At 41.3% G+C, this 22,345-nt stretch overlaps 1 protein-coding gene across 1 annotated transcript in view; it reads right to left on the reverse strand.

Annotated features, from left to right (window-relative positions):
• Positions 1–2,346: 2,346 nt before the first annotated feature.
• Positions 2,347–22,345, reverse strand: part of arl5a (ADP ribosylation factor like GTPase 5A) — a 45,802-nt gene continuing 25,803 nt past the window's right edge. Inside the window, exons 5-7 of the mRNA XM_033024807.1 lie at positions 11,973–12,056; positions 6,914–7,065; positions 2,347–4,189 (exon numbers count right to left, since the gene is read on the reverse strand). Coding sequence (XP_032880698.1) covers positions 4,141–4,189; positions 6,914–7,065; positions 11,973–12,056 — 285 coding nt within the window. The 3' untranslated portion in view covers positions 2,347–4,140. The remainder of the gene's footprint in view (positions 4,190–6,913; positions 7,066–11,972; positions 12,057–22,345) is intronic.

Consider the following 22,345-nt stretch of genomic DNA (forward strand, 5'->3'; position numbering starts at 1 on the left):
TCAATGTTGATGCCATAGGGGCGCAAGGACCCCAGACGGAATATGAGGTGCTGTTCCTCCAATTTCCGCTGTTGCTCACTCTGGCAATGGAGGAGACCCAGGACAGAGAGGTCGGATTGGGAATGGGAGGGGGAGTTGAAGTGCTGAGCCACCGGGAGGTCATGTAGGTTAAGGCGGACCGAGCGGAGGTGTTCGGCGAAACGGTCGCCCAACCTACGCTTGGTCTCACCGATGTAAATTAGCTGACATCTAGAGCAGCGGATGCAGTAGATGAGGTTGGAGGAGATACAGGTGAACCTTTGTCGCACCTGGAACGACTGCTTGGGACCTTGAATGGAGTCGAGGGGGGAGGTGAAGGGACAGGTGTTGCATTTCTTGCGGTTGCAACGGAAAGTGCCCGGGGAGGGGGTGGTGCGGGAGGGAAGGGAAGAATTGACGAGGGAGTTGCGGAGGGAGCGGTCTTTGCGGAAGGCAGACATGGGGGGAGATGGGAAGATGTGGCGAGTGGTGGGGTCACGTTGGAGGTGGCGGAAATGGCGGAGGATTATGTGTTGTATTTGCCGGCTGGTGGGGTGAAAGGTGAGGACCAGAGGGACTCTGCCCTTGTTGCGTGTGCGGGGATGGGGAGAGAGAGCAGTGTTGCGGGGTATGGATGAGACCCTGGTGTGAGCCTCATCTATGGTGGCGGAGGGGAATCCTCGTTCTTCAGGGAACGGGGATTCCCCTCCGCCACCATAGATGAGGCTCACACCAGGGTCTCATCCATACCCCGCAACACTGCTCTCTCTCCCCATCCCCGCACACGCAACAAGGGCAGAGTCCCTCTGGTCCTCACCTTTCACCCCACCAGCCGGCAAATACAACACATAATCCTCCGCCATTTCCGCCACCTCCAACGTGACCCCACCACTCGCCACATCTTCCCATCTCCCCCCATGTCTGCCTTCCGCAAAGACCGCTCCCTCCGCAACTCCCTCGTCAATTCTTCCCTTCCCTCCCGCACCACCCCCTCCCCGGGCACTTTCCGTTGCAACCGCAAGAAATGCAACACCTGTCCCTTCACCTCCCCCCTCGACTCCATTCAAGGTCCCAAGCAGTCGTTCCAGGTGCGACAAAGGTTCACCTGTATCTCCTCCAACCTCATCTACTGCATCCGCTGCTCTAGATGTCAGCTAATTTACATCGGTGAGACCAAGCGTAGGTTGGGCGACCGTTTCGCCGAACACCTCCGCTCGGTCCGCCTTAACCTACATGACCTCCCGGTGGCTCAGCACTTCAACTCCCCCTCCCATTCCCAATCCGACCTCTCTGTCCTGGGTCTCCTCCATTGCCAGAGTGAGCAACAGCGGAAATTGGAGGAACAGCACCTCATATTCCGTCTGGGGTCCTTGCGCCCCTATGGCATCAACATTGAATTCCCCCAATTTGGCTAGCCTGTGCTGTCCCCTCCCCTTCCTTCACCCTCTAGCTGTCTCCTCCCACCCTCCCATCCGCCCGCCCTCGGGCTCCTCCTCTTCCCCTTTTTCCTTCTTTCTTTCCCCACCCCCCATCAGTCTGAAGAAGGGTTTCGGCCCGAAACGTCGCCTATTTCCTTCGCTCCATAGATGCTGCTGCACCCGCTGAGTTCCTCCAGCAATTTTGTGTACCTTCGATATTCCAGCATCTGCAGTTCCCTTTTGAAAACTCTAGCATGTAACCTGGCCAACCTGCAATTTTAAAATGAGTCAGGAAACTAAACAATCTATGAAAGCCAAGGAATTTTGGGACTTAAATGCAAATAAACTTTATGGCGCACACTTGTGCAAAGCTTCAAGATTTGACTGAAGTTGACTCAAAATTGCAAGAGCATGAAAACTGGTGAATTGGTGCAAATGGTTTAATGATCAATGACCTTTTAACCCACCCAGTCAGAATTGCAAACATCTCAGGTTTGCCCTAAATGGCCAGAGGAAAATTAGGGTTGAAAAATGAAGACTGCATTGCCCATGTTAGTCATATCAAGTAATACAATTACAATAAAACATTGCAATTGGTTAAAATTAAATTACTTCAATGCAAATACCAAAATATGCAAAAGGTGTTCTTCATGCAAAATAAATCACATTCACCAATCAAAATTAGAAAATGCTGGAACCACTCAGCAGGTCAGGTACCATTTGTGGAAAGTGAATGATTTAAATGTTTCAGATCAGCGAGCTACAATTTTAACTCGTTTTCAGATTTCAGATTTCCAGAACCTGCAGTTTGGTTTTAATTCATTTGAATGCTCCTTTTCTTGTCATGAAATAAATTTGCACATGGGGTGACTGAAAACCAAGTTTACTCATAGATTGCTTTCAGACAATAAAATTCACAATATACATAATTTATTTGATAATGTGTATTGTTCCAAAACTTAAAATGTTTCATCTTGCATAAACAAACTAGAAGAGATATGCTATAAATCATAATTCTGCCATTTACAGGAAGCAAAAGAAAGCTGGTCATTTCACATTGTATCAATTTACCAGTCTAAAACATTTTTCATTTAATGAAATGTGCATTGATCTGCTGGGAAAAATAAATAAACTTCTTGTACAGTCATTGATATTGAAATGCTTTTGTTGCTTCTTGCATTTTCCATTTGTTCCTCTGCTGAAATAGAATATTTGCACAAGCAGTATTTTTTCCAAAAATAATGGCAATTACACATCAGCTTCCCTGGAGTTGTTTGCAGAAAGAAATACAGATGTTTGAGTGATGCACACAATTATATACATCAGAAATTACATTTTTCCCCCATTGAGCTTAATACAATAGCTTTCACTCAATAAGAATGCATCACAGTGTTCTTAAGAAAAATCCATCTAAAAATACATTGATTGGTGTTGCAAGTAATTTCAAATGATAGACTTCGGTACGATTCATAATCTTGAAGTACGCCTTCACACTGGATCACATTGCCCAAAAATCCCAGTCTGTACAGGCAGTGAACTTTAATCCTTACATCTCCCACAGTTGTTACATCTCAGTCTGATATGACAAAACTTAAATAACCGTTCTGCAGTTAATTAAAATTAGGACCCATATGGTCTGCTAATGGATGCTGTTTAAATAATTTGTTGAAAGTTCAAATAATGCAGTGTTGAAAGCATACTAAAGCAATATTCTAAATAACCTCACTGTATGATGACATTCCTTACCTAGCCCAAATCTGGAAAATAATTTAAAACCCATCAGATTAAAAGGAAGAGATTTTTATTCCAAATCCTTAAACACAAATATTTTCTGATGGTAGTACATCAGAAGGAGATCGAAAAGTTGGCAGTGTTTTTCAGTGGTTGCTGAATCAACCAGTCCCATTGTGCTAAATGTTAATATTCACAATAAAGAAGCCCTGCAATTATTTTAAAACACCTTTCCAAATCGTCCATAAGAAAGAATGTGTGGAGACATTAGTGTTTAAGTGGAAAAGCCAGAATATGGTTCAAAACAAATGTTTTTCCACCTGTTTCCCGGTAAAATGTTGATTATATTTTTAGTGAATTTTAGTACCAATCTACCTTGTGCATGCAACTTGTACGCAAAAGCGATTTTTTGCAGATTAGACAATTTTATATAAAATATACAGCTTGCTGTTCAATCTAAAAACTAAGAAAAATGGCTATAATATTTGAGTTTCCTCTCAACTGTAACCAGACTATAACAGTAACCGGTAGCTCAGCCAGAATGTGGTATTTTCTGCTGTAAATAGTGTAACACTGTTGCTTATTTTTTATTAAATAAAAAGGAAGTAAAGAGCAATTATGTTGATAATGATGGAATACAAATCACTTTTCTCCCCCTCCAAATACTTACCAAATACTATAAAACTCTACCCTGAGCAGAATGTGCTGGTTCCAAAGGAAAAAAAAAGTCAATTAATCACAGCCATCTTCAAAAGAAAAGCTACAAATGATCAACCAAAGTCAGAGTCTTCAACTCAATCTTGATCCTCAAGGAAAGTCTTTCCAAACATGTACTTGCAGCAAGTGCGAAAGTAGTAAACTTTATTCAGTCTGAAAAATAAATACCAGTAAATCCAGCAAGCATGGAGCTGTTACCGCTGGAAGAATTATACAGTTCAGATTTGAATGGTCCATGCACCCTGACCTGTGGAGGTCATCTGACTTTAAGTCGCGATGTCATCCATTCTAATCCTTGACATAATCTGTGAAGGAAGATAGAACAATTACTACATATATTGTTCATTTTGGGATCGAAAAACTCCAGAGTTCAATGCAATATCTCGAACGTAAGGTTCCGAAATCAACAAAGAACATCTGAAAACATTCTAAGCCCATGTATTTACTGGATCAATTTTTTTAAATGGGAATTATGAGACTTGGCAACAAAATTAAAATGTTTATTGAGTAACAAAGACCTTTTACATAAACTGATGGTGCTTTCACCTTATTAAAATTCATGATTCTTACAGAAAGAAGCAAAACAATTTTGAAAATGTTACTATTTTTACTTTTCAAAATTGGCAGCAGCTGCCATGTATTTGGGAATGTTGTAAAATTCCGACCTTTGCTTCATTAAAACTGCTGCTTTTGGTAAACATTTCTCCTCTGCAATTTTTATATCCCGATTAAAAGTGGAACAAAAGTGCCCTTCCACAATAAAAGTTAAAATACATTTATAAACACTGAAGGCAAAGCTGAATTTGATCTCTGATGTCTGCCATCGTTGAGAGGTGGCTCCAGAAATGTTGAAATCAATGCATTTTCCAGGGTTTGACAGTCATTTTAGACACCGTCCAGCACAAAAACAGGAACTTTACCCCATAATGTCGATGCCAAACATGATGCCAAGACCATCATTCATTGACCTCACGTAACCCATATCCCTTCAATCCCTGCATATGCATAGGCCTATGCCTATCCAAAAGTATTTTAAATGCCACTGACGTATCTGCTTCAACCCCCACACCAGGCAGTGCATTACAGGCAATAAATGAAACTTGCCCCGCACATTTCTTTTAAACTTTTCACTTTTCACTATGAAAATATGTCCTCTGTATTTTATATTTTTCATCATGGGATAAAGTTTCCAACTATCTACCTTATTCTATGCCACTAATAATTGTATATGCTTCCATCACGTCTCCCGCAACTTCTGCTGTTCCAGTGAAAATATTCCAAATCTGTCCATCCTCCCTGACGCTAATAGCCCCTCATCCAGGCATCATTCTGGTAAGCCTGGGGTGCCGCGGTCATAGTGCCCGCCCAGACGGTTCGTCAGTCGGTGGGCCGGCGGGACCAAGGCTCGATGGACAGTTGGAAGGCTTGTCTTTCAGCAAGACCGGTAACCCGCCCAAAGGCTCATCGGTTGGCAGGGCCGGGAACCCACTCAAAGGCTCGTCTATCGGCGGCACCAGTAACCCACCTGAAGGCTCAGCAGACGGCGTAACCAGGAGGGAGCCGGAGATGTCGGATGTGAGGAGCATGGGGCCGGTAGGAGTAATGCCTCCAGCGCCTTCAGGGACGCTGGCGGCACCCCAGGCTTACCAGAATGATGCCTGGATGAGGGGCTATTAGCATCAGGGGGGTTGGACAGACTTGGAATATTTTCACTGGAACAGCGGAAGTTGCGGGAGATGTGATAGAAGCATATAAAATTATTAGTGGCATAGAATAGGGTAGATATTTGGTGTAATGCCTCCAGCGCCTTCAGGGACGGCCGCAGGAGATGCACAAGGATGGCCAGATGGGCCGACAGGACCTTGAATAATGGCGCCAAAAATGGCAGCGCCCGTATGTGTAACATATGCAAAAAGAATTTCACTGTGCAGTTGTATGTGATAAATAAAGCACTACTATTGAACTATTGAAACCCCCTATGCACCCTTTCCAAACCCTCACATCCTCCCTGTAATGGGACAACTTGAACTGAATGCAATTCTCTTAAATGCGGCCTTACCAAAGTGCTATAAAGCTGACTCATAACTTCCTGACACTTATACTCAATGCCATGACCTATGAAAGCAAGCCTACTGTATACCTTCTTTTCCACTTTATCTCCTTCTGTTGCCACTTTCAGGGAATACTAGATCACCCTTTTGTCAGGGGACAGTGTGTTCAGAGTTGGGACAGGTTATTTTGCAAATGTTACACGCCAGGCCCAAACTACTTCAGTGAACGAACAATGACTTGGGGCACAGCCTCCAGGAGAGCGCATACAGAAGCATCTACACACTCCAACTTAATGACTAAAATTGAAATGAATCTAGACGTGACGTGGGTTGAAAAGTTTCCCATCTTTAAAAATTAGCTCCAATCCAGCAGAAATTGTGAAGATGAAGTGTAACATTGCAACAAGACAGACTGAGAAATGTTTAATTATACGTCACCCTGTTTCCAGCTGGTTATGTACTTAACTTCAGATTTAGAATTCAAGTCCAGCAGTATTAATAAGGGATCCTTAATGATGACTTCCAAAGACTGATCATTAATCTGAAGCATTAGCCTTGTCTTTCTATACATGAATGCTGATTGACCCACTGGACATTGCCAATGTTGTTTTTACTTCATGTTTCTAGTAATTTGATTTTGTAATAACGAAGCCCTTCCCACCTGAAATTTACATTGCAAACACAAGACTAAGCCAACTGCTAGATAGTCCTAGACCCACAATCAGCAGAAATTAAGCATGCTTTTCTAACTCAAAGTTTAAAGTATACCATTAAGGCAAATTAAAGGATGCTTTACATTTTACCCAAAATGTAAGTTTAATGTTAGAAAAATGTGCAATGATAGAATATCAACTGCTTAAAGTTCAAAAATAACATTAAAATATTTTCGAATTAGAGATCATTAAAAGAAAAAGTCCAAGACTTTTTACAGTTACACATAATGAATGGCAATTAAAAACAAAAAATCCCTGCACTTACCCTTCACCTGTCAGAGCACAACACGCTTGGATATGCCATTGATGATCTTTAATTGAGGTCAACTTAAGGTACTGAGAGATTTCAGCTACTGTCATGCATTCTTTGATATCTTGTTTGTTGGCAAAGATCAACAGCCCTGCTCTCTTCAGATCCTGAATTGTAGAATAAAAGACACTGTCATTCTTTTGAGATAATTGAATGTACGATATCATCGGGATTTTAAAACTTTAATTTAAGTGATCATGGACAAATGCAAAAATTGGTAAAAATAATTTTGACTTAATTTTGAGACCAGGAATGGTTACAATACAAAAAGCAATTTGCAAAAATAATACTCATATGGAACTCCACTCAAAAAAGTACAATTTAATTCAATATGATAGCATGATATTTTAATATTTCAGATAAAGGTGAGGAAATATTCCAATTCGATGAGGTTATTACCTTAACAAAACATGCACAAGAATAAAGTGGAATTCATTTCAACAACAAATCGTATGGACAAAATACCCTGTATAACCTATTCAAAAACATCTTCAAAAGCTGTAAGGAGATCAAGTTTAATACTATGTTTACCACAGTAAGTGTTCAACTTCCACATAATGCTGACATGTCGGTATTTTCTTTTTTTAAAGACAGCAAAGAACCTTGTTTTCATTCCATTACACATTAACTACCCAGGGAGTAGGCCTCAAAACGCATGCATGGATATTATCAAAGGGCAAAAATAGCAAAATGCCCATGAAATTACACCAACATCATCTTTAAGATTAAATGACAGTTTACCAGAAGCAGAAAGACTTACATTTACATAAGTTCTTTAGACCATAGATAGGAACATCATTATACTTCAGTGAAGGTTTTGCAATAAAAGTCAGTCATTAATGTTTAGTTTAGTTTATAGTTTAGAGATACAGTGCAGAAACAGGCCCTTCGGCCCACCGAGTCTGCACCGACCAGTGATCTCGCACACTAACACTATCCTACATGCACTGGGGGCAATTTACACTTATTCCAAGCCAATTAACCTACAAACCTGGGCATCTTTGGTGTGTGGGAGGAAACTGAAGACCTCGGAGAAAACCCACGCAGTCACGGAAGAATGTACAACTCGATACTAGCAGCACCCGTAGTCGAGATCGAACCAAGGTCTCCGGCCCGGCAAGCGCTGTAAGGCAGCAACTCTACTGCTGCGCCACCGTGCCACCCGTGAATGCCCATAAGCTATTAAGAACTGAAGTAATATGTGCACTTTTGTACTCCCTCATAGGAAGGAAGTTGAATAGTGAGGACCATCAGGAGTACTGCAGCATACTGATTAAGTTTTTAAAAAGGAACTGCAGATGCTGGGAAATCGAAGGTACACAAAAATGCTGGAGAAACTCAGCGGGTGCAGCAGCATCTATGGAGTGAAGGAAATAGGCAACGTTTCGGGCCGAAACCCTTCTTCAGACTGACGAAGGGTTTCGGCCCGAAACGTTGCCGATTTCCTTCGCTCCATAGATGCTGCTGCACCCGCTGAGTTTCTCCAGCATTTTTGTGTACCTACTGATTAAGTTACTGGACTGGTAACCCAGTTGCTATACCTTTGATCTGGAACCAAAGTTTCAATTTTACAAAGGTACCTGAAGAATTCAAATTCAAATGTTTAACTGGAACGAATGCTGGCATTCATGATTATGAACTATTAAATTGTTGAAAATACCCATCTAGTCATTAAGGTATACCAGGAAAAATCCAAAGGATTGAAGCTCTAAATAAAAAGCACCACTTTGCACAAGTCTCAAATGCTAGGCTAATTTATGTGCCTAAAACTACAATCTTTTGACAGAGATAAGTGCTGTAGCAAGATGCAGCACAGAACACCACAGGAGATCCTTTTTCCCTGTGGCTATCAAACTGTACAACTCCTCCCCCTTCTGTCATGAGGTAGATTGACTCCCCTTCCCCCTCCCCCCCACACACCCCCCCTCCTCCTCCCCAATCTTAGCACATCCCCAATCCTGGACTTTCCACTCAAAGCTTTCAAAGGTATTTTATTGTCACGTGTACCAATTAAGGTACAGTGATATGTGAATTATCATACAGCCATACCATAAAAAAAGCAACAAGACACGCAACTACATAAAAGTTAACATAAACATCCACCACAGCAGAATCCCCGCATTCCTCACTGTGATGGAAGGCAATAAATTCCAATCGTCTTCCGTCATTCTTTTGTCACTTTAATTTCACGTTTCATGTATCTTGTTGTGTTTTATGACTGTTGGCAGACCAATTTTCTTCCTGGGATAAGTAAGGTTCTGTTGTATAGTATCGTATATGCCAAATAGCTTTTCAGCAATGCACACAATACAGCACGGAAACAGGCCATCTCGACCCTTCTAGTCCGTGCCGAACACGTATTCTCCCCTAGTCCCATATACCTGCGCTCAGACCATAACCCTCCATTCCTTTCCCGTCCATATAACTATCCAATTTATTTTTAATGATAAAAACGAACCTGCCTCCACCACCTTCACTGGAAGCTCATTCCACACAGCCACCACTCTCTGAGTAAAGAAGTTCCCCCTCATGTTACCCCTAAACTTCAGTCCCTTAATTCTCAAGTCATGTCCCCTTGTTTGAATCTTCCCTACTCTCTGTGGGAAAAGCTTATCCACGTCAACTCTGTCTATCCCTCTCATCATTTTAAAGACCTCTATCGTCCCCCCTTAACCTTCTGCGCTCCAAAGAATAAAGCCCTAACTTGTTCAACCTTTCTCTGTAACTTAGTTGCTGAAACCCAGGCAACATTCTAGTAAATCTCCTCTATACTCTCTCTATTTTGTTGACATCCTTCCTATAATTAGGCGACCAAAATTGTACACCATACTCCAGAATTGGCCTCACCAATGCCTTGCACAATTTTAACATTACATCCCAACTTCTATACTCAATGCTCTGATTTATAAAGGCCAGCACACCAAAAGCTTTCTTTACCACCCTATCTACATGAGATTCCACTTTCAGGGAACTGTGCAGTTATTCCCAGATCCCCCTGTTCACCTGCATTCTTCAATTCCCTACCATTAACATGTACGTCCTATTTTGATTTGTCCTGCCAAGATGTAGCACCTCACACTTATCAGCATTAAACTCCATCTGCCATCTTTCAGCCCACTCTTCCAACTGGCATAAGTCTCTCTGTAGACTTTGAAAATCTACTTCATTATCCACAACCCCACCTATCTTAGTATCATCTGCATACTTACTAATCCAATTTACCACACCATCATCCAGATCATTGATGTACATGACAAACAACAGTGGACCCAACACAGATCCCTGTGGCACCCCACTAGTCACTGGCCTCCAACCTGACAATCAACCATCCACCATTACTCTCTGGCATCTCCCATTCAGCCACTGTTGAATCCATCTTGCTACTCCACCATTAATACCCAACCATTGAACCTTCTTAACCAACCTTCCATGAGGAACCTTGTCAAAGGCCTTACTGAAGTCCATATATACAACATCCACTGCTTTACCCTCATCAATTTCCCGAGTAACCTCTTCAAAAAATTCAAGAAGATTAGTCAAACATGACCTTCCAGGCACAAATCCATGTTGACTGTTCCTAATCAGACCCTGTTTATCCAGATGCTTATATATATTATCTCCAAGTATCCTTTCCATTAATTTGCCCACCACTGACGTCAAACTAACAGGTCTATAATTGCTAGGTTTACTCTTAGACCCCTTTTTAAACAATGGAACAACATACGCAGTACGCCAATCCTCCGGCACTATTCCCGTTTCTAATGACATTTGAAATATTTCTGTCATAGCCCCTGCTATTTCTACACTAACTTCCCTCAATGTCCTAGGGAATATCCTGTCCGGACCTGGAGACTTATCCACTTTTATATTTCTCAAAAGTGTCAGTACTTCCTCTTCTTTGAATCTCATAGTTTCCATAGCTACTCTACTTATTTCCCTTACCTCACATAATTCAATATCCTTCTCCTTGGTGAATACCGAAGAAAAGAAATTGTTCATTATCTCCATCTCTTTTGGCTCTGCAGATAGCTGTCCACTCTGACTCTCTAATGGACCAATTTTATCCCTCGTTATCCTTTTGCTATTAATATAGCTGTAGAAACCCTTTGTATTTACTTTCACCTTACTTGCCAAAGCAACCTCATATCTTCTTTTAGCTTTTCTAATTTCTTTCTTAAGATTCTTTTTACATTCTTTATACTCCTCAAGCACCTCATTTACTCCATGCTGCCTATAATTATTGTAGATCTCCCTCTTTTTCCGAACCAAGTGTCCAATTTCCCTTGAAAACCAGGGCTCTTTCCAATTTTTACTATTTCCTTTCAACCGAACAGGGACATAAAGATTCTGTACTCTTAAAATTTCACCTTTAAATGTACTCCATTTCTCTTCCACATCTTTCCCATAAAACAAACTGTCCCAATTTACTCCTTTTAAATCCTTTCGCATCTCCTCAAAGTTAGCCTTTCTCCAATCAAAAATCTCAACCCTAGGTCCAGTTCTGACCCTCTCCATAATTATATTGAAACTAATGATATTGTGATCACTGGTCCCGAACTGTTCCCCAACGCATACCTCTGCCACCTGACCCGTCATGCTACGTTGCACTGAGTTAGAAAAGTGTAGAGAACCCAGGTAAGGAGTGAGACATGACCAGAGATTACTTTAACTGACTGAATGAAGGGGATATGTAAAGCTGTCACCAACTCTTCATTTGGTCTTCTCACATCATAAACAATACAGTACATAAAATTAATAACATAATAGGTAATTTGCCGCTTCTCATTGAAAAATGTTCGTCAGTAAGGAGGAAGTTGGCCAAAAGGTGCTTGCTACATCTGAGGGAATAATCCCTACAGAATACTGAAAGATGAGCAAAGAAGAGGTGCCGAGTGATGGTATCTCCTTTGAGCTGTTGGAAATGGGAGAATGATCCATTGAACGTGAAGGCTTGCAAAATGGAAAGTGACATCAAGGAAAATCTTACTAAAGAAATAAATTAAAAAATGCTTACCTCATGTGCTAACATCTTGTAGAGTTCATCTCTGGTTATAGCTATCCTCTCCCTGTCCATACTGTCTACAACCACGATCACAAACTGAAAAACATCAAGAGCTAAAACAGATGTACTAATTTTGTAACAGTGTGTACACATAACTAGTGTATAAACATCCAACTAATAAAACCCAGCTGCTTACAAAATTCTATGGATGTACAAAGTTGTGCGAAAAAAAAGTCTATTAATGCATATTTTTATCTGGCACCCAAAACTGGATATGAAGTGGAGGCAATCTCAAGGAGAGAAGTGAACCAAGACTGAAGAATGAGCAATCAGATCACTACACTTGCATGCACAATTGGCAACCATATGATGAAAATGTCTGTTGGTCTTTTGTGAATCTGAAAATGTTTAAGGCAGAATGTTGCCACTTCAACCAGAAAGTCAACAGAGTGATAAGGACTACCAGATGATTATCCCAAATGATCGCAGGCTTTATTTGAGACTATTGCCCTGATTTGGAATAAAAACACAGGTTAAGGATAACACAGTGTAGAATGCACAGATGTCTGTCATGGATTTGGGACAGAACTAGGCTGAAGTGCATAACTTTTAGTCCTCATATTGTATGTTTGCTTGAGAAGCTTGCTACACATGCTAACAAACAGCTAGTAAGAAACTGAAAAAACACTTAATATTAGATCATTGTCTATTAGATCAATTATTGATTTAATTAGATCAATTATTGGGGGCAGAGGCTCTTGACTGGGTGCCAGAGGGCCAAAGTTACTGCCGGCTTCATTTCCTACATTAACATTAAAGGTCAAAATAGGAAATGGGAGAAAGTGCAGGATGAAAAGACAGAATGAGAGAAAATACAATTATATAAAGTAAAACAAAAGTTTTATAAAATAATGAGTTGGTAGTTCCAGTTGGCACGAATACAGCAAACAAATCAACAGAGCAAAATGCCATATCCAAATGCAAAATAAATGGACAAGCACAAGTACCAATAACTGAACGTTTCAATTTATGTGTTCAAGGAGCTTTGGTAATCAAATTGGAGAGCATAGGATCAGTCATGGAGATGCAATCTTTGATACATTCTACAGAAAATCTGATTGAATGTTTCCCTTTATGGGGAAAATATGAACATATGACTCAGGAGCAGAAATAGGCCGCTGGAACCTTCTCATTTGATTCATTACTTAACAAAATTAAAGATAAACTGATTGTAACCTCCATGTTGCAATTGACAAACAGTAACTCTTCACTTCCTTGCTTATCACAAATATCTATCTCCATTTTAAAGATTTTCAAAGAATGCTGCCACAAGCCTTTGTGGAAGTTTCAAATGCTTATGACTTATGGAATATAGATAATAAGTCTTGGTCTCAAATGGGCACCTCCTTATTTTTAAAAAGTGACCATTTGTAATAGTCATAGAGTACGGAAACAGGCCCTTTAGCCCAACTTGACCATACTGACAAAGATGCCCCATCTAAGCTGTCCTCTCCATATCTGTCCTCTCTCACCTTAAAACTGGCTCTTGATTCACCTACTCTGGGTAAAAGGCTCTGTGCATTCCCCTCATGATTTTATACACCTCTATTAGATCACCCTTCAGTATCTTGCACTCCATGAAATAAAGTCCCAGCCTGTCTGACCTCTCCATATAATTTAGCCTTGTGTCCTTACACCATCCTCTTAAATCTTCTCTGCCCTCCTTCCAGTTTAATTACATCTTTCCTATAACAGGGTGACCAAAACAGTACTCCAAACGTGGCATTGTGCAATTGCAACGTAATGTCCCATCTTCTACACTGATGCTCTGACTGATAAAGACGACTGTACCAGACTCACCCACCAGAAGAACCCTCTTCACATACACTATACCGAGACTCTTAAGGATCTTGCTTCCATCAGAAATGTTGAACAAAGTGGCAGTTTCAGAAAAAAGATGCTGCCTATTTAAGAGGCAGCTGAGATGAAATCATTTTTGTTGTAAATGTTTGGATTTCTGATCCCAGACATCTGTGGGGCCTGAATCATTAAGTCTCCAGGTCATTATGGGAAACATGCAGTAAAATGGAGCTGCTTCCAAGATCAGTTTAGCCATGATCTAACTGAATGCTGCATAACCTCAAAGAACCATGTGCTTTGCGCATATTTTTTATTACATGCACTGCAGAGATCTGTTCCATCATAGCGCAGACTGGATAAACATGAATAAATATGACATGAATAAATATCTGCAGAAGTCAACACCTGAAGAGTCTGAAAGAAAATCATGACGTTGATGGACATGTGCATATCAATGCAGATAATATCTAAACTGGTTTACGCACAAAGGGAAAAAATGTGAAATGCACATCACCTAGTCAAAGAGACCTGTCGGAGAAGTTAAACTACAAACTATATTGGCAAATATAGAGGCAAGCACAAGAACAAAGTCAACTACATTGAACTATTCATCAACAGCATTCAAAATCCAAAAGGAAGTAATAGCGAAACTTAACTAGTATTTTGGATCATTGTACTTTATATGGTCAAAATATCCATGTACACAGAAATGCACATATCAGATATTAAAAAGATAAGAATTGCTAGTAGGTCAGAAGTGCAAAGATAAGTAGGTCAGAAGTGCAGCAGTTTGGCTAAAGTAACAATGATGTGGAATATAAGTTTACCGTCATTATGAAAAAGAGAAAGAAGGCAAGTACAAATATTTTAGAAAGGCACTGGCAAAAAAGAGAAATGAAGAAAAATGAAGTGGAAATTATTATGAAAGAAAAGTAGATTATGTTAATAAATACAAAGTCTAATGTACAAAAGGTGGAATAGGGCTAAATAACATGCGTTTTAACCAAGATTTCCCTTCTATTGATATCAATATATTGATAGAATAGAATAGAATAGAATGCATTTATTGTCATTCAAACCTAGGTTTGAACGAAATATAATTTCTACAGTTTTTTACATTACAAAACAATCCAAGACCCACACTTAACACAGTTTACATAAACATCCATCACAGTGAGTCTCCAACATCTCCTCACTGTGATGGAAGGCAAAGTCTTTATCTCTACCCTTTGTTCCTTCTCCCGTGGTCCAGCAGTCCAACTGCAGTGTCGAGGCGAACTGGGGCTCCGATGTTATGGCCCCCGGCGGGCGATGGTAAGTCCTGAGGCCTTTTAAGCCACGCCGGGCGATGTTAGGCCCCGGCTCCATGTCCTTTAAACCCGCGATTCCAGCGGGAGAAGTCGCCGTTGCGGAGCTCGGAAAAGCGGTCTCCCACCAGGGACTTGGAGCTCCCGATGTTCCTGTTCACCGGGTCTGCGGCCGGTGCCTCCGAGCTCCAAAGTCGGGTCGCAGCCGCACGCCACCACAGCTCTTCCCGCTCCGAAGTTGGCTAGCTCCGCGATCTCAGTTCCGCAGGCTATGCAACTGGAGCCCTCAGGTTAGTCCCGGCCGGAGGTCGCCGCCGGCTCCACGATGTTAGGCCCAACGACATCCGAGACCCGACAGGGAATAGTCGGGTCCCCGCACAGGGAAGAGATTTAAAACAGTTTCCCCCACAGCCCCCACATATACACAACTATAAAAAAATAATAAAAACTAACTCAAGACATACATTTAACAAGACAAAAATAAAAAAAGACAGACGACTGTAGTCGAGCCGCTGCCGTTAGGCGCCGCCACTCCCACATTCAGAAAGCGGAGATACAGTCCCCGCTTTCTATTAACTTGCGTACTGATTTCAGTTTTTGAAGTTATAGGTCCACACAGCACAGCCACTTTGTATTAAGGCAAGGCAAGGCAAGTTTATTTGTATAGCACCTTTCAACAACAAGGTAATTCAAAGTGCTTTACATAAAACATTATAAGCATTGGAAAGAAACACATATGAAATGACATTTAGATGTAAAACGATTATTAGATTATTCAGATAAAATAATTACAAAATTAAAAGCAATCAAATAAAATATTTAAAATAGAATAAAACCAGGAATAGAAGTTATAGTGCAATATAGGTAATTAATAAATTGTATTGTTTACTGAAAGGCAGCGGCAAACAGAAAAGTCTTCAGTCTAGATTTAAAAGAGCTGAGAGTTGCAGCAGACCTGCAGTTTTCTGGGAGTTTGTTCCAGATATGTGGTGCATAAAAACTAAATGCTGCCTCTCCATGTTTAGTTCTGACTCTGGGGACACAGAGCAGACCTGTCCCAGACGATCTGAGAGGTCTGGGTGGTTCGTAGCTAAGCAGAAGATCAGAAATGTATTTTGGCCCTAAACCATTCAGTGCTTTGTAAACCAACAGTAGTATTTTGAAATCAATTCTTTGAAAGACAGGAAGCCAGTGTAAAGACCTCAGAACTGGAGTAATGTGATCTACCTTTTTGCTCTTAGTGAGGACTCGAGCAGCAGCTTTCTGAATTAACTGCAGCTGTCTGATCGACTTTTTAGGGAGACCTGTAAAGACACTGTTACAGTAGTCGAGCCTGCTGAAGATAAATGCATGGACAAGTTTTTCCAAATCCTGCTGAGACATAAGTCCTTTAATCCTTGATATATTCTTTAGGTGATAGTAGGCTGACTTTATGACTGTTTTTATGTGGCTGTTGAAGTTCAGGTCTGAGTCCATGACTACTACTAAGTTTCTGGCTTGGTTTGTTGTTTTTAGCATTACCATTTGAAGCTGGGTGCTAACTTTTAATCGTTCTTCCTTGGCTCCAAAAACATTCAGTTTTTTCTTTGTTTAATTGGAGAAAATTCTGGTTCATCCAATCGTTGATTTGCTCAATGCATCTACTCAGTGCTTGTATTGGACTATAGTCTCCTGGTGATATTGTTATGTAGATTTGTGTGTCGTCTGCATAACTATGGTAACATATTTTGATGTTTTTCATGATCTGAGCCAGTGGAAGCATGTAGATGTTAAGAGGCCCCAGAATGGAGCCCTGGAGAACTCCACATGTAATTTTTGCACGCTCAGATGTGTAATTACCTATAGACACAAAGTAGTCCCTGTCCTTCAAGTAGGATTCAAACCATTTTAATGCTGTGCCCGAAAGTCCCACCCAGTTTTCCAGACGGTCTAGTAATATGTTGTGATCGACTGTGTCGAATGCAGCACTGAGATCTAGTAATACTAAGACTGAAATTTTGCCATTGTCTGTGTTTAAGTGAATGTCATTGAAGACCTTAACAAGAGCCGTCTCGGTGCTGTGGTGTGGTCTAAATCCTGACTGGAAGACATCAAAACAGCTGTTAACATGAAATTGTTCAGCTGCTTAAAAACAGCGTTTTCAATGATTTTACTGAGAAATGGGAGGTTTGATATTGGTCTATAATTGTTCAGTAGTGAAGTGTCTAAGTTTTTCTTTTTTAAGAGAGGCTTGATAACAGCAGTTTTCAGGGCCTGTGGGAAGACACCTGAGAGAAGGGACATGTTTACAATCTGTAGAAGGTCTGAGGTCATGCAGTTAATATTGTCTTTACATAGTTGTTTTACCTTATGAAAAATCCTGGAGCCCTCTATATAGTATGCAAGTGGAATAGAACTGAATATTAAAACGTATTATAATAGATGAATAAAAGCTTAATCAAAGTGAGTTTTAATAAGAAGTGAACAATAAAGATGGTTTTATAATGGAACTACCAATGTGGCAATATAAGTTTACAGACACTCTAGGAATGGAATTGGAAGTACACCGTGGCATTTGCAAGAGAAAGGCAAGGAAACGCAAGGGTACTGAGATTTAAGCACACCAAGTACATCTGACAAGAGGTGCATTGGTGTATTAGCAAATGAAGGTCAATCACAGCAAGGTTGGTTGGCAGGTTCGTAGATACAGTCTGAAGGAGGGTCTTGACACGAAACGTCACCCATTCCTTCTCTCCAGAGATGCTGCCTGTCCTGCTGAGTTACTCCAGCATTTTGTGTCTAAGGATGGTCGGCAGTTGACTTTGTAATAATGATAGGATATAAAATTGCGATGTTAAAGAGGCCAACAATGAGACATTACACTGCAAAACTAAGATATACGAATTGCAATAGTGAGACATTAAATGGAAGATCGGGATAGAGATGGTCAAACACCTCCGAGAATTAGTTATAAATATGGATTTATAAATTTACTATCTTTCACAAGACAACCAAAGTTCATGGATCGCCTTTTCGTTATAAAACATTCTGTAAAAGTGGTCTACACAAAAGGCAATAGATAATAGGTGCAGGAGTAGGCCATTCGGCCCTTTGAGCCAGCACCGCCATTCACTGTGATCATGGCTGATCATCCACAATCAGTACCCCGTTCATGCCTGCTCACCATATCCCCTGACTCCGCTATCATTAAGAGCTCTATCTTACTCTCTCTTGAAAGCATGCAGAGAATTGGCTTTAACTGCTTTGAGGCAGGAAATTCCACAGATTCACAACTCTCTGGATGAAAAAGTTTTTCCTCCTCTCCATTCCAAATGGCCTACCCCTTATTCTTAAACTGTGGCCCCTGGTTCTGGAGCCCAGGAACATATTTCCTGCCTCTCGCGTGTCCAATCCCTTATTAATCTTGTATATTTCAGTAAAAAAACCTCTCATCCTTCTAAATTCCAGAGCATACAAGCCCAGTCGCTCCATTCTATCAACATATGACAGTCCTGCCATCCCAGGAGTTAACCTTATGAACCTACGCTGCACTCCCTCAATAGCAAGAATGTCCTTCCCCAAATTTGGAGACCAAAACTGCACACAATACTCCAGGTGTGGCTCACTAGGGCCCTGTACAACTGGGCAGAAGGACCTCGTTGCTGCTGTACTCTACTCCTCTTGTTATGAACGCCAACATGCCATTAGCTTTCTTCACTGCCTGCTGTACCTGCATGCTTACTTTCAATGACTGATGAACAAGGACCCCCCAGATCTCACTGTACTTCCCCTTTTCTCAACTAGATACCATTCAGATAATAATCTGCCTTCCTCTTTTTGCCACCAAAGTGGATAACCTCACATTTATCCACATTAAACTGCATCTGTCATGCATCTGCCCACTGACCCAACCTGTCCAAGTCATCCTGCATCCTCATAGCATCCTCCTCACAGTTCACACTGCCACCCAGCTTTGTGTCATCTGCAAATTTGCTAATGTTACTTTGAATCTCTTCATCTAAATTATTAATGCATGTTCTAAATAGCAGCGGTCCCAGCACCACCCCACTAGTCACTGGCTGCCATTCTGAAAGGGACCCGTTAATCCCTACTCTTTGTTTCCTGTCTGCCAGGTATTTTTCTATCCATGTCAGTAACCTACCGCCAATACCACGTGCTCTAATTCTGCTCACTAATCTCCTTGTGGGGCCTTATCAAATGCTTTCTAAAAGTCCAGTTACACTACATCTACTGGCTCTTCCTTGTCCATTTTCCTAGTTACATCCTCAAAAAATTCCAGATTAGTCAAGCATGATTTCCCCTTTGTAAATCCATGTTGAATCGGACCGATCCTGTTACTGCTATCCAAATGTGCCGCTATTTCATCTTGTATAATTGAGTCCAGCATCTTCCCCACCACCGATGTCAGGCTAACTGGTCTATAATTCCTTCTTTTCTCTCTCCCATCTTTCTTAAAAAGTGGGATAGCATGAGCTACCCTCCAATCCACATGAACTGATCCTGAATCTATAGAACATTGGAAAATGATCACCAATGCGTCCACAATTCTAGAGCCACCTCCTTAAGTACCCTGGGATGCAGACCATCAGGCCCTGCGTATTTATTAGCCTTCAGTCACATCTGTATAGTATATCAGGAAGATTGTTTGTGTCCTCCTTAGTGAAGACAGATCCAAAGTACCTGTTCAATTCATTTGTCATTTCCTTGTTCCCCATAATAAATTCACATGTTTCAGTCTTCAACAGTCCAAATTTGGTCTTAACTAATGTTTTCCTCCTCACATACCTAAAGAAGCTTTCACTATCCTCCTTTATATATTTAGCTAGCTTACCTTCATACCTCGTCTTTTCTCCCCGTATTGCCTTTTTAGTTATCTTCTGTTGCTCTTTAAAAGTTTCCCAATCCTCTGGGTTCCCGCTCATCTTTGCTATGTTATACTTCTCTTTTATTTTTATACTGTCCTTGACTTCCCTTGTCAGCCAAGGTCACCCCTTACTCCCCTTGGAATCGTTCTTTCTCTTTGGCATGAACTGATCTGGCACCTTCTGTATTATTCCCAGAAATATCTGCCATTGTTGTTCCATTGTCATCCCTACTTGGGTATCTTTCCAGTCAACTTTGGCCAGCTCCTCCCTCATGACTCCATAGTTCCATTTGTTCAACGGTAATACTGATATTTCTGATTTTTCCTTCTCCCTCTCAAATTGTAGATTAAAACCTATGGTCACTACCTCAACATGCCTCCTCTACCTCGAGTTCCCTTACCAAATCCGGTTTATAACACAACACTAAATCTTGAATTACCTTCTCCCTGTAAGCTGTGGGCCGAGCATCAAAAATGTGTCTAGAAATAGGATTTTGTGACCCAAGTCACCAAACTACATGAAATTTTCACATATTGTGTAAAAATTTTTATATAAATCACCCCTGAAACTCGATATGAAGAAGACTTGCAAATTTTTTATTAAATTAGAGAAAAACCGGAAAAATGTCGGGAATTGTTTAGTCCAATCAAAGCACATTTAACATTGAGTTGTCTGCCAGTTGGCCAATCACTCGCTTTGTTTCAGGCTAGCACACAACATGGCTGAGGGGGCTTCACAGATGCCTGTTTTACTGGAGATTCCGATGTGTTGTTCTGTGGAATAAATGTCGTGGAAACTTGCAGCAGGTAATTGTATTTAGTGGGAAAAGCATTAAAAAGTCTGAAGAAAGTGCTGCGAAGTGGATTAAAGTGCAAGAAAGCCTTCAAAGTCCCTGCTGATGTGCTGGAACACAAAGAAGGCCCCCATGAATCAACTATAACTGAAAGGTAAGACTAAAGTCTGAATTTATGAAAATCTATCTGTATGGAGTTTAATTAATTTAATTGCACCATTTTATAATGTGAATAAATTCATTCATTCACTTACTTCATTCATTCACTCACTCACTTACTCATTCATTCATTCATGAAATTGAGGGCCTAAACTATAACACAGTCAATTAAACATTGTCACTAATGCCAGCCTGTAGTAGAGTAATAAGTCTTTAACAGCTAATCTCGGAGCTGCCTGCGAAAACTTACCGGGAAAAAGTGCTCCGACCGCGGGGCCTAGGTACTCGCGGTAAAGTGAAGCCGCGGTCTCAATTAATAAGCGGCCGATTCGCGATCGCGAAGCCACGGATCATCTCCGCGGGGGGGGGGGGGGGGGGGAGGCTGTACATAGTGCCGTCTGTAGCTGTCGTTTTCAGACCCCGATAACGGGAGAAAAACGGAGGGATATCGATCGCTCTTTACCGCGAGTACCTAGGCCCCGCGATCGGAGCACTTTTTCCCGGTAAGTTTTCGCAGGCAGCTCCGAGATTATTTGTTAAAGACTTATTACTCTACTACAGGCTGGCATTAGTGATTTTTCTCGAGTTTCAGGGGTGATTTATATAAATTTTTTTACACAATATGTGAAAATTTCATGTAGTTTGGTGACTTGGGTCACGAAACTGCAGAATAAAGCTCCTCGGCCCACAGCCTACTGGTAGGCTCCAGTACAAGCTGCTCTAAGAATCCATCACGGAGGCATTCCACAAATTCCCTTTCTTGGGGTCCAGCACCAACCTGATTTTCCCAGTCTACCAGCATGTTGAAATCTGCCATAACAACCGTAACATTACCTTTGCAACATGCCAATTTTAACTCTTGATTCAACTTGCACCCTATATCCAGGCTACTGTTTGAGGGCCTGTAGATAGCTCCCATTAGGGTCTTTTTACCCGTACAATTCCTCAGTTCTATCCATACTGACTCTACATCTCCTGATTCTATGTCACCCCTCGCAAGGGACTGAATTATTATTCCTCACCAACAGAGCTAGCCCACCCCTTCTGCCCACCTGTCTGTCTTTTTGATAAGACGTATACCCTTAAATATTCAGTTCCCAGCCCTGGTCCTCTTGCAGTCGTGTTTTCCCCCTCCTGTTAAGGTGCAACCCGTCCTTTTTGTACAATTCACCCTTCCACGAAAACAGATCCCAGTGGTCTATAAGAATCTAAATCCCTGCTTCCCGCACCAGCCCATCAGCCGCACATTCAGATCCCGTATCTCCCTGTTCCTGCCCTCACCCGCATGAGGAACTGGAAGCAAGATAACCACCCTGGAGGTCCTGCTTTTCAGCCTTCTTCTGAGTTCTCTGAAGTCATGCTGCAGAATGTCTTTCCTCTTCTTCCCAACGTCATTTGTGC

Source organism: Amblyraja radiata, chromosome 7 (assembly GCF_010909765.2).
Source record: "Amblyraja radiata isolate CabotCenter1 chromosome 7, sAmbRad1.1.pri, whole genome shotgun sequence".
Taxonomy (NCBI): Eukaryota; Metazoa; Chordata; class Chondrichthyes; order Rajiformes; family Rajidae; genus Amblyraja; species Amblyraja radiata.